Here is a 12,074-nt window from a genome sequence, read left to right as displayed (position 1 = left end):
GCTTAATCGACTAACATCAGTGCCTGACCTCACTAATGCTCTTTTGGCTGAATGGAAGCAAGTCCCTGCAGCAATGTTCCAACATCTAGTGGAAAGCCTTCTCAGAAGAGTGGAGGCTGTTATAGCAGCAAAGGGGGACCAACTCCATATTAATGCCCATGATTTTGGAATGAGATGTTCAAAGAGCAGGTGTCCACATACTTTTGGTCATGTAGTGTACGTTGCATTGCCCAACATGGACAATTATCAAACAAAGGATCAAGTTCAAATGTATGCCTGCGATTTCTATCTACCAATGAAAATCATCATAGCTGTCATCATAGCTGTCATACTGTAAGTTTTTTACAGAGTTAGTGCAAATTATTTTAAATTTAGGCTACATGATGATATTATGATGGATGACAGCGAGAATATTTGTATTTGTCAAACGCAGTCAATCATCGCTCATGTCACCAGAATAAGATCCCGACATTTATTGGAAAGGCGTATCAAGATCTCAGGTGCACTTTCACCACCCTGTGAAATTCATCGTAACTTTTCAGCTGTAGCCTAATAAACTGCATGCTGTCCTTCGTCATAGTGGGAGGACCACACACGATATGATTGTTATTATATCAATATTTGCGCATAAAGGCGTTTCCGCCACCATTCCAAGATCCCACCATGTCAAACTAAGAAATTATCTGTCAGCAGCAAATGCATTTATAAAATTGTATCGAAAATCCTGTTTCCGTTACAGCTGTCTTGATTTTTTTTTATTCGGTATAACTTCACAATACTCACATAAAAACTGTGAATGGAAACGTGGTTATTGACAGTATTTACCAAATTTTCTTGGCCAGTTGCTGTAGAGACCCAAATAGGACAAAAAATACCCAGGATTAGGCTTGTTTGTACAGCACAAAACAGCAAATGGTAAATGCAGTTACTAGTATCTGCTGCAAGGACTACTTTGTATATAACTTTATGGGTTTATATACACATCATTGAACTTGACTTATCTATAAGTTTTGCACAGATACAGTAATTTGCTATGGACTGTTTCTATGGGTAGAGCACAACCAAACATGTTCCTTCACATTCGTATTCCCATTCACCAGATAAGAATGCGGCTTTCAAATGATGTTGCATTGTACAACATTCAAGAGGGTCAAATTCAAATCCACAAAGCATGGTCAGATCTTGTGTAGGTTTTAAAACTTGTTTTCAGTAGCAAACCACGCCCATTTTAGATATCGTAGGCACAATCAGCCAATCTCTGTAGGGAAGGCTGTGGCACCAACTTCACTGATTGGCTGGTTTGAAAATAACTGGCCACATATGCTTTTCGCAATTTAAATCCTTATGTTTTGCTTCGAAAAAGTGAAAGGATATTCACTTCTAGCGAAACGTTTAAGGTAAGTCATTGTTTGCTAAATGCTACTTTACTACCGAGCAGATTCATGTGAATCACATACAAATAATCAAAGAGCAAGAACCTTATTTTGTAGCTCTCTTCAAGATAACTTTGTTAAACTAGGTTTAGCCATCCGCAGACTTTAGTTTAGCTAACGTGACTTGTTAGTTTTTCTCAAGTTTACCGACCCAATCTAATTTTTTTAAGCTATCCACAATAATTGTAAATTGCCTAATGAATGTTTTTTATTAATTTGATCTGGCTTCAAAAACAAGAACACGTTTTTAACTAAGTTATTTAGCTCGATAGAAAACAACGAATGGCACAGCAGACTCGCTTGAACTTTTTTAACGTAAACTTTTGGTCTTAACTTCTGTCACCGGACATTTAGGTATCTACTGTGTCGTCATGGGATCCAGCGAGAGCAAGGTTGCTGTGGCCTCAACGCCCAAACATGACCCCAGCCATCGCATCAAACACGACCGTCTCTCTCAACTTGTCGACCCACGGTCTCCATCTGTAGCCATTGACCGCACACCTATTCAGGTAACGTTAGATGACAAGGGCCATCATTTTGATTTGAAAATAGTTTATTATTTGAATACTCTCATATCATGTGTAATTGTTCTGTTTACTCTATCCGTATTGTATGTATATTGTGTATAATTACTGTATAGTGTTTAACTTGCAGCACCATTTCACCAAGTCTAATTCTGGGTTCATGTACTTGGCGAATAGAGCCCCACGTTTGATGTGTCAAAGCCTACCGGTCAAACAGGGAAATAGTTCCAATCGTTTTACATTAATTTTAGGAACCCTTAAATTTTAAGGACTGTGTTTCATGTAGGCTTACCCTGGCGTGACGTTTTGATAACCTTGCAAATCTCTCAACATTGCCCTGTATTTACCCCCTCCCCCAAATGAAATGCTAATGTTGCTATCATAAAGAACTACAAATTCCATGATGATCTGGAATAGACTGCTGAATCCAGGCAAATGTAAGAATTTCTGGATTAACTGTCTAATATAACTAAATGTAGTAGTTAATGAATAAATTGGCAAACATTTCTTTAAATGGACAATTCTGAACTGTCTTGTGCAATTTTTAAATTGACAATGCCTGTTAGCAAAGGTGTCAGCTAGAGATGCCTTGCAGGGATTTGTAGTTTTGAATGATGTCTACTGTGACTCTAATTAGCATTTTAGGATCTGAGTAAATGGTGCCGAATATATTGATAAAAGTCCTTGTCCGAGAGATTTACATGGTTATCAAAATGTCACACCATGGTAAGCTTACATGAAACAGTCCTTATTTTAAGTGTTTCTAAAATCCCCTATGGGGAAATATGATTGGAACCATTTTCCTGTTTGACCCCTAGGTTTTATGGGTATTATGACACCACCACTGTGGGGCTCTGTAAAGGTGATTCTGATTCACTTCCTGAATTGGTTGTACACCAACATCAAATGTACTTTTTTAAATTATTTTGTCATATGTGCTGCCAACATTACTAGATTGAACACAAAGATTACTAGAAACGATAGGGCAGAGACACTACCAAAAGTATATGTGGATACTTTCTCATCGAACATCTCATTCCAAAATCATGGGCATTACAAAGGTGTTGGTCCTGCTTTGCTGCTTAACCTTTTGTGTAGGGGGCAGTATTTTAGTTTTTGGCTAAAAAACGTACCCATTTGAAACTGCCTATTTCTCAGCCCGATAAACCAGAATATGCATATAATTGTCAGATTAGGATATAAAACACTCTAAAGTTTCCAAAACTGTAAAAATATTGTTTGTGAGTATAACAGAACTGATATTGCAGGCGAAACCCTGAGGAAAATCCAATCAGGAAGTGCCTCTAATTGTGAAACACTTCTGTTCCTATGCATGTCTATCCTCCATTTAAAGGGATATCAACCAGATTCATTTTTCTCTGGCTTCCCTAAGGTGTCAACAGTCTTCAGATATAGTTTCAGGCTTTTATTTTGAAAAATGAGTGTGAAGGATCACATTGCATAAGTGGATAGGTGGGGGCTCTCAGAGTGAGTTTTTGCGCAACTGAGTAAAGCCGCCATTGTGCGGCTTTACATATATAATTTAAAAACAACATGAGGATTGATTATTTAAAAAAAAACAAACATTTGACATGTTTTTGTGGATATTATGGATATTATTTGGAATATACGTCTGCGTTGTCGTGATCTCTCTTTCCTGTGAATTTCTGAACATAACGCGACAAACAAACTGAGGTATTTTGCTTATAAAAATAATCTTTATGGAACAAAAGGAACATTTGTTGTATAACTGGGAGTCTCATGAGTGAAAACATCTGAAGAACATCAAAGGTAAACAATTAATTTGATTGCTTTTCTGATGTTCGTGACCAAGCTTCCTGATGCTAAGTGTACATGATGTTATGCTATGCTATCGATAAACTTACACAAACACTTGGATTGCTTTCGCTGTAAAGCATAATTTCAAAATCTGAGACAACAGGTGGATTAACAAAAGGCTAAGCAGTGTTTTGCAATATTGCATTTGTGATTTCATGAATGAATATTATTTTTTTTGTAATATTATTTGACTGTTTCGCTATGCTATTCAGCGGTTGCTGAAGAAAATGATCCCACTAACGGGATGGGTAGCGCCAAGAACAGTCTCTACTGTTGGAACATTGCTGCGGGACTTGCTTCCATTCAGCCACGAGCATTAGTGAGGTCCGGGCACTGATGTTAGTCGATTTAAGCCTGGCTCGCAGTCGGCATTCCAATTCATACCAATGGTTTGAGCTCAGGGCTCTGTGAAGGCCAGTCAGTGGGTTAACTGCCTTGTTCAGGGGCAGAACGAATTGTATGACATCCACACTATTAGGCCCAGTCTTTGGAACTTTGGTTTTCCTAGATATGGCTACTATATTGTGATCACTACATCCTATGGATTTGGATACTGCTTTAAAGCAAATTTCTGCAGCATTAGTAAAGATGTGATCAATTGATTTGATTTCATTCCTGTGCTGTTTGTAACTACCCTGATAACCTGAACCAGGTTGCAGGCACTGGTTACAGTTTGGTGCATTTTTCTTGAGTGGGCAGCTTGATGAAAGCCAGCTAATATTTAAATCACCCAGACAATATACCTCTCTATCACATGCATTTCACACATGTTATCCAGATACTGACTTTTAGCACTTGGCTATAGCAGCTTCCCACAAGAATGGCCTTTTTGGTGAGGCAGAGGAACCTGAAGCCATAGTATTTAACATAAGATCCTGTTGAAGTAATATCTAAGCTTTATATGAATGTGGTTCTGAATATAGACTGCATCGCCCCCTATTGGCATTTGTCTTTTCAGTAGATGTTATAACCATGTATCATCAAAGATATTATTTTCTGACTTGTTGAAACTCATTTAGATGACTGCCATCTGTTAGCAAGTTATTAACTTCATGAACCTTGTTTCTTATGCTTCATATGTTAATATGGCCTATTTTTAGCACTTATGGGATGCTTGATTGTTGTTATTGCTTTACTGGGAAGCTTATCAGAAGTAGACTTGCTCATGTTCTTTATTGGAGCTGGACACAGTGGACTTCCTACTATGGGACTCCACCTCAGTGCTAACAGTAACTCTGGTGCATAGACCCATGATTACTGCATACAATAGCTGTAGGATCGACAGAGGTATTCAGGGCAGTTATGGGGACATTTAAGTTACTTACTTTGTCTGTCAACGCCCCTGGGATAATGTACATTTGATGCAGAATTGACAACTGTAACACAATGGTAGGGATTAGCTGAGCTGGTCTTGGGTCATTGTCTCAACGCAGACTTGAAATTATGATTTGGATGGGCTCTTCTGCTTCCACGAGCACATCCAATACTAGCATCAGTAATTATACTTTTGTTGCTATGGACACTGACAGTTGTGAATCTGATGCAGCCAAAGAGCTACTGCCCCCTAACCTGGGAAAGCACCGAACAACAGATGAAGACTTTGGACCATCGAAGAGGTGCAAGTATGATGAGACCTACATTGTTTTGGGGTTCACTTCATTTCGATGAAACCTTCACACCTGCGCAGACATTTAGAAACTAACCATGCCAATTAGAAAAATAAGCCACTGGGTTTTTTTGAGTGAGAATTAAGACAACTTAATGAGCTACCGAGTGGCTAGGACAGACAAGCCACATACTATTGTGGCGGACTTAATTCTTCCTGCTGCTGTGGATATGACTGGGACAATGCTGGGGGGAAAGACCAAGAACTATACAGACAATGTCGTCATCAAACACCGTTTCACGTCGCATCAGCGACATGGCATGAGCTGTTCTGAAACAGTTACTGCTTTGCAAACAAGCCAGTGAATTCCATGTGTTACAGCTAGATGAGTGAACAGAGGTGGCGGGCCTGGCACAGCCCCTGGTATGTCCGTTACGTTTATGGGGGGTCAAGACAACCTCTTTTCGAAAACCAGGACAACAGAGAATATTTTTAAAGTACTGGACAGCTTTCAAATCAAATGAAAATGTATTAGTCACATGTGCCCAATACAACAGGTTTAGCCCTTACAGTGAAATGCTTACTGACGAGCCCCTAACCAACAATGCGGTTTCAAAAAAATACGGATAAGAATAATAAAATAAAAAAAGTAAGTAATTAAAGAGCAGCAGTAAAATAACAATAGCAAGACTATATACAGGGGGGGTACCAATACAGAGTCAATGTGTGGGGAGCACCGGTTAGTTGAGGTAGTATGTACATGTAGGTAGAGTTATTAAAGTGACTATGCATAGATGACAACAGAGTAGCAGTGGTGTAAAGAGGGGGTGGGGGGAACTGCATATAGTCTTGGGTGGCCATTTGACTAGATGTTCAGGAGTCTTGTGACTTGGGGGTGGAAGCTGTTTACACTGAGGAGTGCACCACATCAGTCATTGGCTTCATCAATAAATGCATCGATGACCTCGCCCCCACAGTGACCTTACATGCATACATACACAAACCAGAAGCCATGGATTACAGACAGCATCCGCACTAGGCTGGACAAGGAGCGGGGCTCCAACCCAGAAGCTTATAAGAAATCCCGCTATGCCCTCTGACAAACAGGAAAAGTGTCAATACGGGACTAAGATCGAATCGAACTACACCGGCTCTGACGCTCGTCGGATGTGGCAGGGCTTGCAAATCATTAGACATACAAAGGGAAGGACAGCTGAGAGCTGCCCAGTGACACAAGCCTACCAGACGAGCTAAACTACTTGTATGCTCGCATCGAGGCAAGTAACACTAAAACATGCATGAGAGCACCAGCTGTTTTCGGAAGACGGATCACGCTCTCCGACAGGCGACGTGAGTAAGACAGGTCAACATGAACTCAAGCTTATGGACAATGTCAAATGTTATATAGCGAACCACCTGAGTGAGCTGGGTGTGCAATTACGCAGGTACTTTCCCAAAACTGGATTCTTTATCCCTTTCATGCCCTGCCTCAGTCCATTTACCGATATCTGAACAAGGGAGCCTCATCGAAATAGTAAGAAGCGGTTCTGTGAAAATTGAATTTAATCAGAAGCCACTGCCAGATTTTTGGAATGGGCTGCGCTCAGAGTATCCTGCCTTGGCAAGTTGCACTGTTAAGACACTGATGCCCTTTGCAACCACGTACCTATGTGAGAGTGGATTCTCGGCCCTCACTAGCATAAACTAAATACAGGCACAGACTGTTTGTGGACAATGATTTAAGACTGAGGCTCTCCAATACAACCCAACATTGCAGAATTCTGTGCATCCTTTCAAGCACACCCTTCTCATTAACCTGCAGTGAGTTATTCACAATTTTTGTTAACCAAATAAGGTTTTCTATGTAAAATGGCTAAAGAGCAAAATTATGTGTTAGTTGTGCCCAGGTCCTATAAGAGCTCTTTTGTCATCACAATGGCTTGTGGGAAGTGACAAACTCACATTTATCAAACATAAGAATGAGTGTATTGTGTGTAGCAGGCTTACAATGATGGCAACAACAACAAAAAAAAACATTTGAGAGTGCGCTGACCCTGGTGCTAGAGGGGGTAGGCAGCTGGAGGTAGAATGTTTGAAGGGGTACGGGACTATAAAACGTTTGGGAACCACTGCTGTAGAGCATCTTCTTCTATCTATAAAAGTGATTCCAACAGAGCTACAGTAAACCTTTAGCCAGGCGTGTAATGCCAGTAGCCTGCTGAGTCTTTCACGCCTGCTTTTTTTAAAAATCTTTCAGTGCTAGAATCAGTTCATCAATTTTCAGAAGTTCTGAGTTAGCACTCCAGATGTTGTTTCACCCCACATGGACTATGACAGCGTCAGCTCCCGGCATCGGTCGGAAGCAGCCTTGTAATGTCCTGTATTCGTGCTCCAGGATGGGTTTTTGCTCCGGGAACCAAAATGTTTCTTACAATAGAGCTGCCGATGACGACAGCTGGTGCAATGGCTAAGGAGGTCCAGCTGTTCTTTCGCCTCGAGTGGTTTCACAAACCACTCAAGGGCGGTGGGGCCCGATGGACCCAAGCCAGCTGTAGTATCCATCATGGATAATGAATGGGCTGGAGTCTCAGGCTGTCTGAGGATCTGAGCCCGAGGTAGAGGTAGGTACCTCCGGATTCGATCTCTAATCGGAAGCCCCTATAGCGACGAGGGCGCCGGAACCTCTGGATCCAGGCCAGCGAAGACGTTTCTGCTCTTTGACCGGGCTTAACAGGAAATGGCCTTCCACAAAGTTGGAAGCACAGAATGTCATTGTATACTGTAGTGTTAAGATTTCTCTTCGCTGGAACTAAGGGGCCAAGCCTGAACTGTGAAAAACAGCCCCAGACCATTATTCGTCCTTCCTCAAACTTTACAGTTGACACTATGCATTGGGGCCGGTAACGTTCTCCTGGCATCTGCCAAACCCAGATTTGTAAGTCGGACTGCCAGATAGTATTAGTTGAATCATATTTTACCGTGTGTGTAATGTGTGTCTTTTGGCCCAGTCAAACGTTTGGACACACCTACTCATTCCAGGGTTTCTCTATTTTTACTATTTTGTACATTGTAGAATCGTGAAGCCATAACTTTGAAATAACACATGGAATCATGTAATAACCAAAAAAGTGTTAAACAAATCAAAAAATTTTTTTTTAATATTTGAGATTCTTCAAAGTAGCCACCCTTTGCCTTGACAGCTTTGCCCATGCATACATCGTGTAACAAGAATGTATTAATCTATTTCAGGTGGGTGGAACTGTCTCCTGTGTCCCAGTTGTGGTGGAGAGCGACTGCTCCATTCTAGCCAGCGACCCTCGGTCACCCTCAGTCGGTGTCACCCGCACCCCAATGAAGGACTCAATGAGAGGTAACTATCTTAACCAAGTGGCAAAGATATCCAGTCAAGCACTGGAAGAAGGCCTAGGGTTGATTTGGGTTTGGTTAGAATTATTTAATTTATTTTAACAGGGAGTCCTGCTGAGACAAACTCTCCTTCACAGATAATCCCTAAATACATCTGAATATCACCAACCGGGGTCGACAGAACGACGGGGATGGTATTCAGTTTCTTTGACTGTAGAAACGGCATTAAGGGGTTTGCATACTAGTTTCGATTTGTTCCTAGCAGACCTCGGCTAGGTGACGTGAACATCTGTGCCTCGCATACGCCCTTTAAAAAAAAATCTTCGCTTGAAAAACTAGACTGTTATAATACTGTTTGTCCCTTTTGAGATACCATAACTAGTATAAACTTCCTCAATAGTCAGAATTAATCTTAAGAACTTTAAACGTTGACATTTTTGCTGAGGATCTTAAGTCGTGCAATTTTACGTCTAACTAATGTTTGGAGTAGTATTTCTCAAGTAAAATGAAGGGCTGGATTGAATGGGCTCGCTGGTCGGATATGTAGTTTGGCCACCCCCTAACGTAGCAGGCCTAAAACTACCCCCCCCCCCCCATGTTGATGCTCTCTTCTCTTCTGCACTGTTCAACCAATCCAGTAAATGTGGAGGAGTTAAGATGGAGTGTTGCCTTTTTAATGTCCAAAGTGGAAGTCTCCTTCCATTTCCCCAACGACAATGTTCCAATTCAGGGGACTCAGCAGGGGCCACCCCTGCCCTTAACTGTAGATGCAGCATTGCCCTTTTAGTACATTTTCAAAAAGCTTTTTGTCAAAGTTATTTTATTTTTAACTTTGTTTTTTTGTTCCTCCAGTGACAGTTGGCTCCTTTGCCCGTCGCCTTGGCATGCTCCTCCACGGTGACTCTGTAGAAATAGTTGCCCCTGTGCCCTTTAACAAGTTTCCCAACCTCAACATGGAGGAGGAGGCTGCAGTGGTGGAAGGAGACAGAGGTTCCAGTGAGCCCGTTCTCTCTCCTCGGCCATCACAGGTCTCAGGTGACATGATCCAGCCCTCTCCCAAGAGCGTGATTAGTCATGTGCTTCTCACCCAGAGCCCCTTCGTTCTCGTGGAGGAGGCCCAGATAGTCAAAGCTGATTTCACTTTGGAGGAGGCCGACGAGGCCAAAGAGTCTTCACTACACAAGCGCCTGAGTATGAGTTTGATCACCTGCCACGATGGTGTCGCCCCATCGCCGGCCTTCGCCGAGGTGCACTACGACAGCCCTGCGTCTCCTCTCCCTGAAAACGCTGCTGCTGAACTCCACAAGGACGAACCTGACCACGCGTATGCCCTTCCCTCAGTCAGCTCTGACCCCGCACAACCTCTGACCCCCATGGCTGAACCATCCATCCCCACCGTTACAGACTTCACTGAAGTCACTGTTGCTACGGAGATGCCTGAAGTGGAGGCGAAAGTGGAGGTCCCAACACCAGTGGAGGAGCCAGTGACACAAGAGTCGCCTGTTGTACCATCCACCACAACCACTGGCTCCAGCGTGAGCCAGCAGCAGCCCCAAGCCACTGGGATTCGCTGCCCCACCTTCGACACCAAGAGCCCCAGTCAAGTGGTGTTCAAGCCCCAGTGGCTAGGCAAGGGCTTTGGGACCACAGGGGTGAGGGCCAGAGGGAGAGGGGGCAAGTGGGGTTCGTCCTCTTCACCACTCTCCGTCCAGGTTGGAAACAAGAATGCAGCCAATGAGAACAAGGGGCAGTCGGTCAAACCGAAGCAGAGAGGTACGTTGTTGTTTAATTTTTTGCAAAATTCCCTGTGATTAAAAAAATCTATGTTATTTTATACACTTTCTCTCCTCTCCCATGTGGCAGACAAGGCACTCATGGCTGAAGGCCGCTCCCCTCTGCAGATGCTCAAGGAGACCAACTCCCCCCGGGAGCAAGCTACACGGGTATATAGATGGTGTACACTAGGGCTGTAACAGTCATATTTCAGAAGATGGTTATTGGTCACCCATTCAAGTCAATAATGGCATAATGGTTGGACTGGCGGCCATTGTGAGTTCGTCACTATCTGGGCAAGCGGTAAAGCCTTCAAAAATATCTTATTTTAAACCCAACTTTAAGACATAAAGCTACATTTTGTTCTCATACATTTTGACTTTGCCACTGGCCCAACTAGTGGGAACCTCATTGCGAGTTTACCCAACAATATGTGCTGTGATTTGTTGATTCAACTCAACTGACATAACAAAAAAATACATTCAATTAAATGATGTCTGTTAACATTAATTTGAATGATCATTCTACATTACCATGGAAATTATTGCATCCCACTACCAGGCAGCCATTGTGCATGTACTAATGGGTTTACCAGTCAAATTGCCAGGGTCAGAGGTTGCAAGCCCATTCCATGTGTGTTTCAAGACCTTGCTGAAAATAGCAGTTTCATCACGATGTAAAGAGTCCATGTTACTGCGGAAACTGACTCAACTGTACGACTGCCCGGCAGTCATCTCATTCGTTCATGTCTGCACACACTAACGCCTAAGGAACAGGATTGATCTATTTGGTGGGTCAGAGGAAAAGGAACAATCACAACAGCTTTTAAACCTGTGGTCTAACTGAAAGGTTCGGTCTCTCTCTTCCCTCCCTGCCCAGCAGATGAAGCTGAAGGTGGCCACCCCAGACAGACAGAGGCTGGGTCAGATGGACCGGAGAGTCCTGACTGTGTCCGTGGACAAGGAGAACAGATAGATGGACGTTGCAGAAGAACATGCACAAACACTAATTGGCCAGTGTACAGAATCTTGCCATTTGTTTTCTATATCCTTCTAAAAACAAGCCTTTTAAAGTGTTCAGCTATTCTTTTCTTTTTAACTGGCTTTTTCAAACTGCTAACAAATTATAGTTTGTGTACGTTGCTTTTGGAAGTGTCATCTATGATTTTTCTGACTGTTTCTTTTCATTTATTTCAAATGTCCATATCAGTGTTTTTGCTGTCCAGTCCTTTATGTAAATAAATGTACTTTAAATCTTAATCTGCTTTTTTATGCTCCTAACTGAAATACACCTTTTAGGGGGGTTGTACACGGTGTTCTGGTGGTAAAGATAGGCTGTCCAAATTGTCAAGTGTGTGTGATGCGATTTGAAAAGAAAAATAGTCACCTCACATTGAGTTATTGTGCTGTACAGAGTTGCTACAATGTTTTGCTCGCACGACAGTGGTAAACCAAACCACGTGTGTAGCCATTACTGTCACTTCGATATACACAGCCAGGTAAGGTTTAAACTCTTCCAGTCCTCTATGACAAA

General features: G+C 42.3%; 1 protein-coding gene across 2 annotated transcripts; it reads left to right on the top strand.

Moving 5' to 3' along the window:
- Nucleotides 1–1,312: 1,312 nt before the first annotated feature.
- Nucleotides 1,313–11,800, top strand: LOC135520056 (cell division cycle-associated protein 3-like). Of its 2 annotated transcripts, none has more exons than XM_064945372.1 (6): nucleotides 1,313–1,397; nucleotides 1,788–1,942; nucleotides 8,652–8,772; nucleotides 9,621–10,541; nucleotides 10,632–10,711; nucleotides 11,424–11,800. In XM_064945372.1, exons 2-6 carry the CDS (start codon nucleotides 1,805–1,807, stop codon nucleotides 11,514–11,516), a joined length of 1,353 nt encoding a protein of 450 aa, XP_064801444.1. In that variant the 5' UTR covers nucleotides 1,313–1,397; nucleotides 1,788–1,804; the 3' UTR covers nucleotides 11,517–11,800. The 2 variants fall into 2 exon arrangements, with proteins under 2 accessions (XP_064801444.1, XP_064801443.1); XM_064945371.1 differs by having other exon boundaries at nucleotides 11,421–11,800.
- The last annotated feature ends 274 nt before the right edge of the window (nucleotides 11,801–12,074 follow it).

This window comes from Oncorhynchus masou, chromosome 29 (assembly GCF_036934945.1).
Source record: "Oncorhynchus masou masou isolate Uvic2021 chromosome 29, UVic_Omas_1.1, whole genome shotgun sequence".
In the NCBI taxonomy this organism is placed as follows: domain Eukaryota; kingdom Metazoa; phylum Chordata; class Actinopteri; order Salmoniformes; family Salmonidae; genus Oncorhynchus; species Oncorhynchus masou.
This window is presented reverse-complemented; position numbering and strand designations above follow the sequence as displayed.